We start from the raw sequence: 17316 nt of genomic DNA, 5'->3' as shown, positions 1-17316 counted from the left end.
AGACAGGGCACCCGATCTGGGCTCAGTTAGACTTCTGATGTGCTGCTGGCTTGCTGTGTAGAATCTGGCCCACTGCTCCACCTCTCTGGACCTGAGGAGCCAGGGGGACACTCCCCGCCCCACCCCCACTTCGACACCCGCCAGGATTATAACCTAGTGCCCTGACAGCTGAGGGCTTCCAACAAGGCAGAATGCAAGTGTGGAGCGAGGGATGAAGCTGGTAGCTGGAACAGTCTGGGTCTAGGAGAGTGCGTGGTCCCCGCTACCCGGCCTGGGAGCTCTGAGGGGAGGAACCGAGGCCTTAGCTTACCCCCTCGCCATCCTCCGCCCTTGTAGATACTGCCTTAACACTCCCCCTACCCCCAGCTCCGGCTGCCACCCAGCCAGGTTTCTCCGCGCTCACTAATTTATTTCCAGAAAGGTGTGTGGAAGACATGAGCCGTGTAAAATATTTTTTTTTAACATTTTCCATCGCAGTATTGATCATCATCCTTGGTTGTGTATCGTGTAACACAAATAATGATATTAAAAAGCATCAAACAAAGCTAGCCTCCACTCCCTTACCTGGGTATGGGCAAAGGGGAGGTGGGTGGGGAACTGATGGACGGAGTGGGCAGCACACCCCACACCCACCCCCGGCCTGGGAATCCCGGGTCAGGCCTGCACCTACCCCAGTCAAGCTGCTCGAACCCCTCAGCACCTTTGATCCTCTTTGATCCTCTTCATCCAAGTGAGGCACTTGACCTCAGATCTCCATGAGCCCCTGGGACTTTTGGAAATTGAGGTCTTTGGGAAGACTTGAGGCAGGAAGAGGCTGGGGACTGGGAGGAAATTGAGCCTCCTCCCTCAGCCAGGTGATATCATAATGGGCAATGCCAGCCTGCCAAGGGGGTGGGAGGGCAAGCAGGATGTCGTAGGAGCAGGAAGACAGTGGTGGAAGGAAAGTTGAGAGATCTCCAAATCAAGGGGTTACTTACAACAGCGAGGGAGACCTGCCAGGCCAAATTGTTGGCTGTCCGGAAGAGACGGTGCTCACGGATCCTTTCCAGGGGCCTTTGATTGGCAGAGCCCATTACAGCATCCCTAGGCCTGATATGTTCCTCTTCTCACGTAAGACCAAGACCCCCATCAGCACCTACACTGATTCCTACAGAGTTCCTACCTCCATCAAGGAGGTCTACAAGGACCCATCTCTCCGCGTCTGGGAGGCCAATAAGTCTGTGACCAGGGTAAGTGGCTATCGGGAAGTGAAGACAGACCAGAGTGTGTGGCACTCTGTGTCTGAATAACGGGCAATTAGGTATTTTCACATTTTTGTAGCCAGGAGCAAGCCCTGAGTATTGACAGAAGTAATCCCCCAAACCAAACTAAAATAAAATAAAAACACAGATATATAAATTTTTCAAATGAAATGTGAAATTATCAAAACAGGCAAATAAGGGGCCTAGGTTGGTCCCAATACCAAATGATCCCACAAGCACCACCAGGTTACCCCAAGTGAACCCCTTAGCACAGAGTCAGAAGTTGCCCCAGTGAACCACTGAGTGTGGTCTCCCTGAAACAAAAGAACACATGAGAGTGTCAAGTTGATCTAGCTGTGACACCCCATCGCCTCAGGGATCACAGGGTGGACTTGGCTGATCTGGCTGGCAAGGCAGAGGTCCCCGTGCTCCCTCGCGGCTCCCTGAGAGCCCCTCCCGAAGCTGCATGCTTGGCCAAGGACAGCTTCCCCAGAGACTGACCATTCTTTGGTCGAGAGTGTTCCAGTAGCTGCGCTCCTCTGCTCAAACCTCCAAACTCTCAAAACACTCAGGCAGGGGGATTACATGCAGTTTAAGAGTTAATAAAAATGAAAGAAATTTCCCAGAACAAATAAAGGGGAAAAAAAGAAAAAGAAAAAAAGAAATTCCCCAGAGTACAGCACAGGAAGACAGAAAAAATGAAGGAAACATTAAGTATGAAAGAGAATAAGATTACACACACTCATCTCATTGGATTTCCAGAGAAAGAAGCAAAGGAGAATAGGCATTATCCAAAGAGAAAAAGGGCTCAAAGTTTCCAGAACTAAGGAAAGCAAGAAAAAAGTCCACGTGCAGATCCCTCCCAGTGAAACCACATAAAACCCAACTTAAGAGATGACCTTCAGGGGCTGGAGAGATACCACAGCGGGTAGGACGTTTGCCTTGCACGCAGCCAACCCGGGTTCGATTCCCAGCATCCCATATGGTCCCCTGAGCACCTCCAGGAGTAACTCCTGAGTGTAGAGCCAGGAGTAACCCCTGAGCATCGCCGGGTGTGACCCAAAAAGAAAAAAAAAAAAAAAAAAAAAAGAGATGACCTTCAAAACAGGCAGAGAGAAATTGTTTTCAGAAAGGAAAAGACATTGATAGGCAAGCTAAAATGTTTACTGCCATCAGAACTACAATAAAAGAATTTCCAAAGGCTCTCCTTTGGGAGAAGGAAGATCACAGATGTATGATCTAAGGTGCAGAAAACAATGGTGAGCTGAGAAATGGGTGTGAGACACATTTAAACACCATCTTTAAACAATAATTACCGTGATGGTTCCCGATTTGTGAAATTTAAAGAATAAACCAAGGTACTGGAGAATATCACAGGGGTTGAAAGAGAATAGAGGGGCTGGAGCGATAATACAGCAGGTGGGGGTTTGCCTTGCATGTGGCCAACCCGGGTTTGATTCCCAGCATCCCATATTGTTCCCTAAGCACCACCAGGAGTAATTCCTGAGTGCAAAAGCCAGGAGTAACCCCTGTGCATCACCAGGTGTGACCCAAAAAGCAAAAAAAAAAAAGAGAGAGAGAGAGAGAATAGAGTTTCAGCGTCCTGAGATCCTCAAATTCGATGATGCTGTGTTTTTTATGCCATCAGCCCCCTGGGACTGCTCCTCACAGAAAGCCCTCCCCCAAGAGGCCACAAGAGAAATTTGTCGGAGACCTGGCAGCTTAAGTGTCCAAGCCACAGGTTTCACTTGCTGAAGGCTGAAGTTGTGTCAAAGGTTCAGAACGTATCAGCTTGGACACACAGCTGCTGAGTTCACTGGACAGGGACAGGGCAGTGTCTGGTCACAGCAGCCTGAGCTCCAGCTGGAAGCACCTTCTTCAGTTCCTCAGGGTTCAACGCCACAGAGAGCAATGTCTCTTCCAGATCATCCCATCATCAACATGAGGAGCCTTGAGGGGTTGGGGAGATAGCCCAAAGGGCTGGAGCACATACCTGGCCCACACAAGGCCCTGAGTTTGATCTCGGGCACCTCGTGATCACCTGAGCTCTTCTAGGAGTAGCTCTGGTGCCTCTGAAGACCTCTAGGGGTGGCTCTGGTGGTTCCCAGCACCCTAGGTCTGAGTATTCCATAAGCCCATGCTTAGGGCCTTCTGACCTGCACAGCTGTGCCAAGTATCCCTGCACTGGGGCATAGGCAGGTTCTGTTCTTTCTCTTGCCCTACTCTTAACCCAACCCTCTCCTTCCTGACTTCTACAAAGGCTGACCTCTTGCAACTTCAGGCTCAACAGAGACAAAGTCAACAGCCGTGCAGAGTTTTTTGAGTTCCCACAGTTGTGAAATATTTAATCCCCAGAGCAAATACCCAGGGCTGTGTCACTCATAATAATGTTTTTGCTGCTTTGATCCAATGTTGACTGGTTGAGATACAATAATGAAAAGCTGGGGCTACAGAGAAAGCACAGTAGGTAAGGCATTTGCCTTGCTTGTGGCCAACCCGGGTTCGACTCCCAGCACCACATACAGTTCCCCAAGCCCCTCCAGGAGTGATCCCTGAGCACAGAGCCAGGAGTAATCCCTAAGCACTACTGGGAGTGACCCAAAAACAAAAAACTAAAAACTGAATAAATTCATAAGTAAAAACCAAAAGAAACCTAATATTAAACACACACTTTTTTAGATGGATCCCCACATCAATGACAAAGTTTCCATTCACCAAGTAAATAATACAATTCTTTTTTTTTCTATTTTTTTTTAAGAAAGGGAAGGGGATGGGCTACAACTGGCGGTGCTCAGAAGCTATTTCTGCCTCTGTGCTCAGTACAGACCCCTGGCAGTGCTCAGGGGACCATATGCAGTGCCAGGATTGAACCCAGGCTCTAACCCCTGTACTATCTCTCTGGCCCTACAATTCTAAACTTGCATTGGACCAGAGAAATAGCTCAATGGGCTAAGCACATGACTAGCACACAGGAGGCCTGCATTTGATCTCCTGCTGCACATGGTCCCCTGAAAACCACTGGGAAAAGAGGGGAATAATACAAGAGTTAGGACACATGCCCATCGTACACCCTACCAGGTTCAATTCCCAGCACTACATGATCCCTTGAGGCCCCCTGGGTGTGGCCTTGGAGGTCTCTAGTACCCCCAGAGTGACCCGGGTATCCTCACCATTGCAGGGCTTAAGCAGCACCACATCCTTGGGGCCTTGCACTAAATCAGTGGTGGCTGAGAATCCACAGTGGGACCCACAGACCTTCTGAGCACCATTTGTGAGCCCCTCAAAACACACACGTGTACGCGCGCGCGCACACACACACACACACACACAACTACCAGCTTGCCCCAAAACCAAAAAATAATAAATCAACCTGTATTCACCTAATACAAACATTAAAAGAAGAAACACAAAATTCAGCTAATTGGATTCTAACATACCTCAGTTCCTGAGAGGTATAAACAGTGATACACAAAATGAAAATCTCAAATACTTGAAAACATTTGAAATATTACACGGTCACGGTCACGGTCCTCCCGTTGTTCATCAATTTGCTCAAGTGGGCCCAGTAACCTCTCCATTGGAGACTTTATTGTTACTGTGTTTGGCATATCGAATACGTCACGGGGAGCTTGCCAGGCTCTGCGGTGCATAAATCTTTTGAAAACTTGATTTAACATTAATAGAACTAGACATTAAATCATCAGAACACTATGAAAAATTTACCAAGTAGTCCTGGGATGCATGCTCAGGTTCCATTCCCAGTACCAGATGTTTCCCCAGCACCTGAGCACCATGGGGTAGAGAAATGGCTCTGTAGATCATTTATGATCTACCAACTAGTATATCATAATACAACCTTCACAGAATTCAAGTAAATATCTTCATACAAATTCCTGACTCTAACCTTAAGGTAATTAAATTTCAGATCAAACAAAAGTAAGATATGCAAAATTCCTTTAGGTTGCATACAAAGTATGCCATTCTAAAGAACAGGTCAAATTTGTTAAGATGAAAAAAGACTCAGAATGGAAAAGGCTGCATATTGAAGCTGTGGAGTATAGCAGAGGTCAAGAGAGAAGACTACAGACCTAAATGCTTATCAGAGGGAAAAGTTGCAATGAGCTAAAAAACATTTAAATGCTAACATTTAAATTCTTAAATCAAATTTAAGAAATTGGGGGGGAAAGTACAGTAAATGAAAATAATGTAGAAGAATATATATAAAAAAATAAGAAAAAATCAACAAATTAGAAAGTAAAGATTCAACAAGATCAGTCAAAAGTATTGCTTCTTTGGGGGCCTAAGATAGTAGGGGAGGTAAGGCACTTATCTTGCATGCAGCTGACCGTGGTACCATATATTGACTCTGAAGCACTGCCAGGAGTGATCCTTGAGCACAGAGCCAGGAGTAAGCCCTGAGTACTACTGGGTGTGTCCACAACCCCCCCCCAAAAGCTGATTCTTTGGGGCCCAAGGGATGGTTCAGTTGTGAGTGCTCCTGCCTGAGGCCCTCAGTCCTAACTCAGAGCTGCCCACATGTGCGAAGTCAAGCAGCTCCTTTACCTAGAATGTCTGGTGTCACAACAGTGTGGGCACACCAAAATGAAAATGGAGCCCCCTAAAAATAATGACAAATAAAATTCACCAGCCCAACAAGCACCACAAATCCAGAGCCAGGAGTAAGTCGCAAGTACGCGAGTGCCACAAGCAAGTATGTACGGTCCCTGGCCATCACAGCCATGATAACAACAAAGGGAAAGGAAGAAAAAAAACAAATTGGTCCTTTGGTAAGATTCACAAAATACACAGATATCTGCCACTTTCGAAGAAAGAGCAGTCACGGGTAAACAAAAAGTCACAACTATGAATCTAGCAGAAAGCAGAACGAGGGGGTGGAGAGGTCACAAAGTGGGAAAGGCACTTGATGTACATGCAGATGACTTGGGGCTTGATCTTCAACATCCCGTATGATCCCCTACACCCTGCCAGAAGTGATCTCTGAGCCAGAGTCAGGTTTAAGCCCTGAGTAGAGTCAAATGTGACCCAAACACAAAGGCCCTCCCGTTGATCGTCGATTTGCTCGAGCGGGCCCAGTAACGTCTCCATTGGAGACTTTGTTGTTACTGTGTCTGGCATATCGAATACTCTCGGTAGCTTGCCGGGCTCTCCAAGAGGGGCGGAGGAATCGAACTCGGGTCGGCCATGTTGGCCGCTTGTAAGGCGAACGCCCTACCGCTGTGCTATCGCTCAAGACCCAAACACAAAGAAAAAGACAAAAAGAAAAAAGAGCAAAATATGCTAAGAATGTTTTGGATAACGTTATTGCTGGGAATAGGGTCTTTGAACAGCTCCAGCTGCTCCTGGCTTGGTGTTCAGGAACTGCTTCTGGCAGTGCTCAGGGGTCACTCCTGAGTGGTACTTAGGAGATCATAAGCAGTGCCAGAGAACTACCTGGAGTAGGTAACATGCACAGCAAGTGCCCCACCCTTGCGTTATCTCTACTATTTCTTCCTTTTTTTTTTTAATTGAATCAGAGTGAGATACAATTACAAAGTTGTTCATGATTGGGTTTCAGTCATAGTGTTTCAATACCCTTCCAGCTCAAATAGCACAGAGGGTAGGGCATTTGCCTTGAACATGGCCGTCCCGGGTTCGATTCCTCCACCCCTCTCAGAGAACCCAGCAAGCTACTGAGAGTATCTCACCCGCACGGCAAAGCCTGGCAAGCTACCCGTGATATATTCGATATGCCAAAAACAGTAACAAGTCTCACAATTTGTTGTGAGACGCTACTGGTGCCCGCTCGAGCAAATCGATGAACAACGGGAGGACAGTGCTACCCTTCCCTTCACCAATGTGCATTTTCCACCACCAATGTCTCCAGTTTCCTTCTACCTCCCCACCTGCCTAGCTCTTTTCTTCTCTCTCTTCCTTTCTCTCTTCTGCTCTCTCTCTCTCCTTCTTTCTCTCTCTTACTCTCTCTCTCTCATTGTGCAGAAGGTGTTCTACCCTAAGAACATTTTCCAAACTGCCATTATTTATAGATGATACAGTTATATACACAGGACCCATAGATTCTTAGAATATGGGAATTTACAATGGAACAAGTGAAAGATTAAAGACTTAGGACCAGAGATGTTGCTCACTGGTAAAGTTCATACTTGGGATGTCTGATCTGGATTTGATCATACATGCAAAGACTCTGGATTTGATCCCCAGAACCACATCCCACCAAAGTCACACTTTTTTACATGTGCAAATATTTAGAAAGCATAATGTAAAATATATATTCTAGCAACAAAAAGTAAGATAAGTAGAAATAAATCTAAATTTTGAAAAACAACAGACAGTATTATAAAACTTTGAATATTTTTTGTGGGGGATGGAGCCACACACAGCAATGCTCGGGGCTTACTCCTGACTCTGTGCTCAGGGCATTCCTGGTGCTGGGGATCGAACCAGGGTCAGACACATCCAAGAAAAGTGCCTTAACCCTTTTACTTTCTCTCCAGCCCCTGAATATGTTTTGGGGTTTTGTTTTTGTTTTTTGCTTTTTAGGTCACACTGGGCGATGCACAGTGGTTACTCCTGGCTCTGCACTCAGGAGTTACTCCTGGTGGTGCTCAGTGGACCATATGGGATGCTGGGAATCGAACCCTGGTCGCCGCGTGCAAGGCAAACGCCCTGCCCACTGTGCTATCTCTCCAGCCCCTGAATACATTTTTTTAAGTACTAAACTTTATGGAGGGCAGAATTTGAATAGCTAAAACACAGCTGAAGAAGGGGCCTTGTCTGATCAGACGTTAATACTTACTATAATGCCATTGAAATTCAGAAAGCATAGTTTTAATATAGTATAGAATAGTTAATAGAACAAAACATTTTGATCTATATAATATGGGAAATTTATACAACGGAAATTATTGACAGTAATGCAATGGAATGCAATATATCAGGTTTGGGGTGGCATTACAAATCTGTGGATTAAGAAAAACTATTTGGTGAGACAATTGTTTATCCACATGAATAAAATAAAATTGATTCCTAATTCACAAAAGATCCACAAAGCAATTCCTAATAGATTAAAAGCTCAAGTATGAAAAGTTATATTGTATAGATTTCAACAAAAACTTAAGGATCTTATCCCAATTATCTTGGAGTATGAATGAATTTTCTAAACAGGTCATTAAAGCTCTACCAAAAAAAAGAAGAGATTAATAAACTCAGCAATGTTAAAATTAAGAACTTCTGGTCATGGGGCTGGAGTGACAGCATAGCGAGTAGGGCATTTGCTTTGCACGCGGCTGACCTGGGTTCAGTTTCCAGTATCCCATATGGTCCCCTGAGCACCGCCAGGAGTAATTCCTGAGTGCAGAGCCAGGAGTAACCCCTGTGCAACGCCGGTGTGATGCAAAAAAAAAAAATTCTAATCATCCAAAACCATAATCCAGGGATTGAAGAGATAATATAGTAGGAAGGATGCTTGCCTTGTACACGGCTGATCCAGGTTTTCTCCTGGGCACCTTATAAGGTTCCACCACATCCCACCAGGAGTGACTCCTGAGCACAGAGTCAGGAGTAAGCCCTGAGCACCAGTGGGTATAATCCAAAAAATAATAACAAAAACAAAACAAAAATTAAACTGACAATAGATGAATGAATAAAGAAACTGGGGTATATATACACTGGAATACCATTCAGCTCTAGGAAAAACTGAAATCTTGCTTTTTGCACAGCTGCCCAGGTACGATCCCTGGCATGGTCTCAAGAGCCCTGCCAGAAATAAAATCTAAGCACGGAGCCAGGAATAATCTCTGGCTTTTATGGGGTATAGGCCTCCCCCATAAAAATAAGTTGGAAAGGAGTCTTTTCTGAGGGATTTGTTCAGCTTTTTAAAAGATCTATAGAGGGACAATGTAGTAATACAGCAGGTGGGGTGCTTGCCTTGCATGCAGCCAACCCGGGTTTGATCCTCCAGACCACATATGGTCCCCGAGCCCACCAGGATTAATCCCTGAGTGAAGAACCAAGAGCACCTACCAGGTGTGGCCCAAAAACCCCCCAAATAAAAAGATCTACAGAGACTGAGTTTGGAAAAGCAGACGACCTGTTGCTCATGGTTGACAAAATCCTATCCAGAGCTCAAGACTTTTCAAGCCTCTTCCTCATTAACACAAGAAGACAGCAAAAAGTGTACAGGCAGTTGAAGAAAGCTTCCAACAGATGATGTGCTGCTTCCTACCATTTGTGGGGGGGGGGGGCGGGGGGGGGCTGGAGCGATAGCACAGCGGTAGGGCGTTTGCCTTGCACGCAGCCAACATGGCCGACCTGAGTTCGATTCCTCCACCCCTCTCGGAGAGCCCGGCAAGCTACCGAGAGTATCTTGCCTGCACGGCAGAGCCTGGCAAGCTACCCGTGATGTATTCGATATGCCAAACACATCAACAACAAAGTCTCCAATGGAGACGTTACTGGGCCCGCTCGAGCAAATCGATGAACAACAGGAGGACAGTGACAGTGACAGTGTGTGTGTGTGTGTATGTACATACATGTACAGCTGTCTAGCTGTCTGGGAGTCTGAGAGTGTATCTGGATGTCTGGACATGTGCGTGTTTCTGTGTATGTAAAACTCATCAACAATAAGATGAGTGATGGGTTCCTTCACCCACAGAACTCAATCACAGAACAAGATTTCAGCTGGGTTCCATGCATCCAAGAAATTCCTCACCTGAGGCTGTTTCCAAAGTACCAGGAAATGCAGGTTCTCAGCCCAGCCCAGACTGAAACTCTGCTCTTTAGATCATAAAGGGGAATTGTGTGGCAGTGTGATAGTGTTCCAAGCCCCCAGTGCCCGCTATGAGCACGCTCTTGCTGTTGTCTTTATCGGGTGCTTCAGCTCTGTGATCTTTCACTTCAGCTGCCTGCAGGGCTGATGGTCCTACAACTAATTTTTCAATCTTCCCTTAGCTGAGGACAAGGAGGTCCCAAAGGGAAGACTGGATTGGGATCCCACCAGGTGGCCCTCCAAGAAGTGATGGGATATGAGGTGAAGTCCAAAAAGCAAAGGGGAACCCTGAGTATCACCAGAAGTGGCCCCTAAACACAGAGTCAGGAATGAGCACCTAAAGGTGTAGCCTCAAATATATATATATATATATATATATATATATATATATAATGTACATTTATATATAAATATATATTTATTTATAAATATATATAAGATATATATGAGAAAAGTTTTTATCTTGAGACTGAAGAGATAGTACAGGGCTTAAAATGCTTGCCTTGCACTCAGCCAAATCCCCTCAATCTCCAACACTACATATGGTCCTCAAGCACCACCAGAAGTGATCTCCAAGCACAGAGCCAATAGAACCAGGATGAAGCCCTGAAAAACACCATGCTTGGCCCAAAAGCAATGTTTAAGAAGGAGGAACAGAGCTTAAACAAAACCTCAGTTCAGCTAAAATGTAGAGTGGGTACCATAACAAAGTGGATGCTGGTGACAGGGTTAAACCCTGGCAGGATCAGGGTCAGCATGGAATCGGGATTGGTGTGTGTGTGTGTGTGTGTGTGTGTACACGTGCGCATGTACCGCACCTGGTGGTGCTCAAGGTTTACTGCTGGCTCTGCACTCAGAGCAAGGATACAGGGGATTTAACCAGGGTTGGCCACATGCAAGGCAAGGGGTCTACTGCTGTACAATTGCCCTGGCCCCAGGAAATTCAATTTTATGACGTAGGAACCTGCCCCCAGCTCTTCCCTTTGTCTCTTTCAAGGCACCAGGTCCAGAGAGCCTTTCCTGTCTAAAATATCTGCACAAGGTGGCTAGTTCCCCAGGGCAGGGCGCAGGGCTTTGCTGAGGCCCAGATTATTCCAGGAGTCCAGTGTAGACTCAGGTCCTGCTCCCTTGGTCGCACTGTCTGGAAGAGAGTAAGTAAGTAAGTAAGTAAAGGTCCTCGAGCGGGCCCAGTAACGTCTCCATTGGAGACTTTGTTGTTAGTGTGTCTGGCATATCAAATACTCTCGGTAGCTTGCCGGGCTCTCCGAGAGGGGCGGAGGAATCGAACTTGGGTCGGCCATGTTGGCTGCATGCAAGGCAAACGCCCTACCCGCTGTGCTATCGCTCCAGCCCTGTCTGGAAGAGAGAGAAAAGGAATATCAGCTTAAAGATCTCCCAGATCTCTCTCTGGGTCAAGGAGATAGCACAGTGGGTGGGGTGTTTTCCTTGTATGTGGCCAACCCAGATCCAATCCCTGGTACCACAAATGGTCCCCTGAGTCCCTCCAGGAGTGACCCTGAGCACAGAACCAGGAGTAAATCCTGAGCACTGCTGGGCATGGCCCCAAAACCGACCGAGGAGATAGGCTGGCATGGGGCTCCTGCTGGCAGAAGGGAGAGGGGCTGGGGAACCCACTCTAGGACCTCCTGGATCTCTGTGTGGCAGGACCCCGGTGTCGGGGTGTGTCTGCCTGAGCCATTTCCTCTCCTCTCCGCTTGTCTAGGGCCTTACTCAGCGCATGCAGCAGCCGGAGTGTTCTAACACAGCTCTGCAGAAGATGGTGAACTGCACTGTGCAGGACTACCCCTTTAAAGACTCTTTCACAGGCCACCCCTACTTCCCTGAGAAATACTGGATCTCTCCATTGGCAGGTAGGGTTCACTGTTCACCCACTCTCACTCCAGAGAGCAGCCCCCAAAGAGTCATCCTCAATGTGAAGCCAACTGAGATCTGTTTTATTTATTTATTTATTTTTTAAGGCACAGTATGTCTTCACAGCTCTCAGTGGAGTTAGAAATTATCTTCAAAAAATAATTATTAGGGGATTGGAGAGATAATACACAGGTTGGGCTACGCACGGCCAACCCACGGGCTTTCCTTGCATGCAGATTCAATTCCCAGCATCCCAGATGGTCTCCGGCACCACCAGGAGTGATTCCTGAGTGCAGATTTAGGAAGCATATTTGGGTGTGCCCCTACCTCCCCCCCCCAAAAAAAAAACCCAGAATATTAAATGGCAAGTAACTTTCCTCAAACAACACAGTCCTAGAAGAGAGGAGGACTCATTAAGAAGGAGGGAGAGAAGGACCCCGAGCACCACTGGGTGTGCAATCCAAAAAATCTCTCACAAGTCTATGAGAGAGAATGTAGCTACCCCTATTGACAAAATTCAAGAGAATGAAATAAATGAACTCACTCAGCTAATACCTTGCCGCGGTGCTGAAGTGTGCCATAGTGTCCCACCCACCCTTCCCCCACACTCCTGCAAAGTCCACTCTTGTAATCATGACTTTAATTGTCTCCTCCTTAAGATCCTGTAGAACTAAGGGGGGGTGGGGGTGGGGACGGCAGTACAGGGTAGAGTCAAGTGATTTTAAAGAGGCCAAACAAGCAAACATTTGTGCTGGAGAGATAGTACAGCGGGTCGGGCATTTGCCTTTCATACGGCCGACCTGGGCTCGATCCCCGGCATCCCATATGGTCCCCCAAGCACCATCAGGAGTAATTCCTGAGTGCAGAACCAGGAGTAACCCCTGAGCACCACTAGGTGTGGCCCAAAAAAAAAAAAGCAAACATTGGAGTACAGTTGTGGAAGATAAGCATGAAGAAAGAAGGAATTAGGGGAAATTTTATTTCTAAGTTGGCAGAGAGAAAGAGAGCAGTGCTGGAGTGAAAAGTGATCCTCTAAGAGGAACCTGAGAAATCAAGGCATAAATGGGGTGCACCTCAGAAGCTAAGGCAGACACAGGGGGGCATCTCAATGTCTAAGACAAGTGTTGGGACACAGTGTACTTGTCTGGCTTGAGATGAGTGTGAGTCCAGTTCTGAGCTGGGATCAGAGGAGAAACATGTTGGGGGAGGGGGGGTCACAGATGCCAGGGTGAGGGAAGCCAGAACACTATATGACTTCTCCACCCCTATGATCAAGCTAACAGATGCCCCCCAAACTACCAATGGGAAGACCAGTACAACCCCTGGAGAATGGAGCCTTACTACTATACCTGCTGGAACAATAGATACCTCACACGCCTTCCCCAGCTGCCCAAGGTAACACTTCGTCCTGCACAAACTTCCAGGCTCTGGGACACGCACCTTTCGCTTTCCAAATGGCAGTGAATGAGTTGTCACGTTCTTGACACTTCTCCCCTTTCCTGCTCATCCTGTTCTTCCCCACTGGTGAAATTCAGATCTATACTTTCTAGGGAGTCCAGGAGTGGGGCTTTGTCGAGAAACCCTGCATCCCGATCTCTGGGACTGGACTCCTGGGCACCTGGGTCCTTTGACAGGGTCCTGTGGGAGGACAGGCCTTGCCTGCACACCTTGACCCATCCTCCTCCTACAGGGTCCAGCCCAAGCATCCAGGGTCTCCTGCTGGGCAATCCTTGTTTTTTCCTTTGGGGGCTGTATCTAACTGTGCTCAGGACTTACTCCTGACTCTGCACTCAGGGATCACCCTTGGTGGGTCTCTAGGTACCATACTGGGAGCCAGGGATTGAACCTGGGCCTGGCTGTGTGCACAGCTACTCCCTACCTGTTGCACTACTGCTCCAGCCCCGGGACTCTTGTCCCAAGGTCAAATGGTCCCGTAAAGCAGAGACAGGAGCCTTCAGAGGAGAAAGGAGCTGCCCTCTCCAGTCCTAGAGGAGGAGAGGAGGGCGAATCTAAGAGCAAGGCTGGGGTTCTTTACTGTAGAGTGACTCAGAAATTTTCGTAAGGGCCTGGAGCAATAGTACAGTAGATAGAGGGCTTTCCTTGCATGCATGACAACTGGAATCAGACCCCTGGCGTCCCCTAGGATCCCAGCTCCCCAGAGCCCAGAGCACAGAGCTAGGAGTAATCTGTGAACACAGCTGGGAGTGGCCCAAAATTTAAATTAAAAAAAAGTCTCCAAGTGATTCTGTGGGTAAGCAATATTGAAAGTGTATTTTAGAGAGACCTCCTGACAGTCGAGTAGACCAAGAGAGGGGTCAAAGCAAAGGCAAACACTTAGGCCAGGTGGTCGCTTGGCTGGGTCCCAGACACTTTCCAACTCCTGCTGCGCGAGCACTTCACCCCTCCTACCCCACCCGCTAGTCCCTGTAGGCGGAGTAAATGCAAGGCTCAGCAGCCCTCCCGAACACTGAGAGCCTGGGAGTACTGGTGGGCATCTCGCGGGCGCTGAGGCTGTGGCCTGCATCGGGTATGGATGCTCTGAAGGACCTCCCAGAAGGGGAACCTCTTGGCGGTCACAGATTGAGCGAGCTTGCTGTGCCCGTTCCAGATGCCGGGGATGGAGACAACGGGTGGAGGAATGCCGGTGGAGTGTACCCGTAGACCGGAGCAACTCAGTCCTTGCGGTAATGGATGCGCAGCGGTGGAGGGGAGCGGGGGAGACGGAGGGCTGGGGACATTTGACCTGGAGGTGGGCGCGGGGAAACGGGCTGGACGCTGAGGGGCCTGTAGAGTGTAACCTGTCTCTTGTCCTTTTTTTTTGTCTGTCTCTGCCCTTGCCTGCCTCATTCCTATCCTGTGGCGTAGATCTGGGCCTTCCGTACTCTCTGAGGCCTTGTGCCTCAGAGAACGAGGTGATGGCGAACATGCTGCACTCGCTGTCCCGGTACCAGCCGCTGCCGCAGATCTCACCGCGATACGGCTGCGTGGACCCACTCCGGGGTCGCATGCCTTACCAGGGCTATGAAAGCCCTTGTTCTGGTCGCCACTACTGTCTGCGTGGGATGGATTACTTAGTCGCCGAGGACCCCTGCAACGAGACCAGCCGGCAGACACTGCGCCCTCAGCAACCGATTGTAAGGTCTGCGGGACCCGGCCAGGAGTGCGCCACCAGCCCCGCCCACGGTCCCGCCCCCAGAACCCAGCCACGCCTAGGGCTCCGCCCAAGAACCCCGCCCTTCCCCAAAAAGCCACGCCCAGGACTCCGCCCCCAGAACCCAGTTTACACCCCGGCCAGCCCCGTCCAGGACTCCGGCCCCAGAGCCCAGCCCCGTCCAGGGCTCTGCCCCCAGAACCCAGCCCCGCCCAGGACTCCGCCCCTGGAATCCAGTCACGCTCAGGACTCCGCCCCCAGAACCCCGCCCTGCCCCTGCCAGCCACGCCCATGGCCCCGCCCCCAGAACCCTGCCCCGCCCCGGTCGGCCACGCCCAGTCTCCGCCCCCAGAACCCAGTTTACGCCCCAGCCAGCCACGCCCAGGGCTCCTCCCCAGCCAGCTAAGCCAAGGGCTCCTCTCTCAGAACCTCGTCCCGCCTACCACCAGCCAAGTCTAGAGCTCCGCCCCCAGAACCTCATCGCGCCTACAACCAGCCACGCTCAGGACTCCACCCCCAGAACCTCACGCCCCAGGACACTACTCTAGGGTCCAGTCTCAGATCCGCCCCGCGTCTGGCTCCTTCAGTCCTTTTTTTCCAGACCCTACTCCGCGGCCCGTCCGCTCTGCCATGCACTCCCTGCCCAGTGCCGGAGCCCACCTCTGAAGCTGGAGAACATGTCCCTAGAGTCCTTTACATTTCCTCCTGCATTGGGTTCAAAGTCAGCCTGATTCTTGTGTCTCTTCTGGAGGTCCTGCCGAAGGGTTCTGTTTTCTTTTTCTTTTTTTTTTGAGAAAGACACTTCTCACCTCCCCCCACCCCCACTCCCGCATACCTTTGGCATCCCATTCACACTCCGCAGGTGCTCTTACCTGGGCACCCGGCTCCTGACAACGCAGGTTCTAGTCTGCAGAGAGCCGTGCGTCCTCAGAATTGTGCTGTGGATAAAGCGCAGGGCTACAGTCAGGTGCTAAGTGAGCAGGGAAGTGGGGGCTGCAATGACCAGAGGGACCCTGAGCTCCCCGGAGCCCCCCCACTACTAGCTAGACAGCCTCACTAGTTAGTCCCGAGAAACACAGGCAGAAGCGCTCTGCCCCAGACCGCGGCACAGCCTTGTCCAGGCACCCGGCGGCTCCGGTGAATGGGGGAGGTGCAAAGTCGGTGTCAGTCTCGACGTGGTCCGGCAGGCCCTGAGCCCCATCTCCAATCCCATGGCAATCCCCCTACCCTTCCCAAGGCCGAGAAAGCCTGAAATGCTGTATGAGACCAGGTCTTAAGCTTCTCGCGGAAGTGGGAGCGAGAGAAAAATGCTTGCGAGTCAGAGAGGTCCCTAGTTCTGGAGTAATTACCTTCCCACGCGAGGATGGGGTAAGGGACTCCCAAGACCTTAACAACTGAACCTGACCCTGCTCAAAGCTTGGCTTGCTCTAGGTCCCCCCCCCCCACCCCCCCCCACACACTGGCTCTTTTGGGGGTGGGGAGGTGAGGGTGGGCGTAGGAATGACTCCTAGGGCGCTCTGAGTCCGGTTCTAGGTTGGGTGTGGAAAGCGGACACCAGAAGACCCAACCCCTCTCCCTAACCCACTGTTTCCTCTTCCAGGAGTATATCACCGTACGATCACCGGCCCGGAATGCAGTGTGCTGTTCTGACGCCCCCGCCGTCATTCTTCCCTTGTCCCAATCTTAAGTAAGCCTGGTACTCGCCTACCTAGACGCGTGCTTGCAAGCACTGGGGAAGGCGGCCACGTGGTGCCTCAAGGGTCCTGGCCCCAGATGTTTTGATCACTGTCCGCTGCTTGCACGGGTAGAAGAAGACACCAGGGGGCGCTGGTATCATGGGGCTAGTATTAAAGCTGGCAAAGAAATGGTGGACCCTATGGGTGAGCTTGAGGGGCTCCAGGTTGGCGGTGTGAATTAGAGTACAGATATTAGATATTAGGTAGTTAGTTTCAGGGCTTGAAAGGTAAAAATTGGAAGTCAATGTTAGGGTACTTAGAATGAGAAGCATAACCTGAGGTCAGATCATCAGTGTTGGGACAAAATGTTGGATTTGGGCTAAGGTTTGCAGTGAAAGTGGAATTAGAAGTGTGATGGTCCAAAAGAGTTTCTCTGTCTCTCCTCCACAGATGGGAAACAAGTCATTTCAAGAAGACCAGTGGTGCAGAGAAAGACAACTATGTAATTCATCCTGAGTTTACATCAGAGATCTATCCTGATGGCTGTTAGAACCCAAGGCTGGTGGAAACAAAGCGGTGGAGAAATAAATA

At 49.3% G+C, this 17316-nt stretch overlaps 1 protein-coding gene across 2 annotated transcripts; it reads left to right on the top strand.

Moving 5' to 3' along the window:
- Positions 1-1057: 1057 nt before the first annotated feature.
- SPMIP6 (sperm microtubule inner protein 6) lies at positions 1058-17299 on the top strand. Of its 2 annotated transcripts, XM_056117358.1 has the most exons (7): positions 1058-1229; positions 11750-11897; positions 13175-13293; positions 14507-14582; positions 14803-15032; positions 16650-16736; positions 17176-17299. In XM_056117358.1, exons 1-6 carry the CDS (start codon positions 1095-1097, stop codon positions 16734-16736), a joined length of 795 nt encoding a protein of 264 aa, XP_055973333.1. In that variant the 5' UTR covers positions 1058-1094; the 3' UTR covers positions 17176-17299. The 2 variants fall into 2 exon arrangements, with proteins under 2 accessions (XP_055973333.1, XP_055973332.1); XM_056117357.1 differs by lacking the exons at positions 1058-1229; positions 11750-11897; positions 13175-13293 and having other exon boundaries at positions 14516-14582; positions 14803-14883; positions 16655-16736.
- Positions 17300-17316: the final 17 nt, after the last annotated feature.

The sequence above is a fragment of the Sorex fumeus genome, unplaced genomic scaffold, assembly GCF_029834395.1.
Source record: "Sorex fumeus unplaced genomic scaffold, SorFum_2.1 ptg000034l, whole genome shotgun sequence".
Classification (NCBI taxonomy): domain Eukaryota; kingdom Metazoa; phylum Chordata; class Mammalia; order Eulipotyphla; family Soricidae; genus Sorex; species Sorex fumeus.
This window is presented reverse-complemented; position numbering and strand designations above follow the sequence as displayed.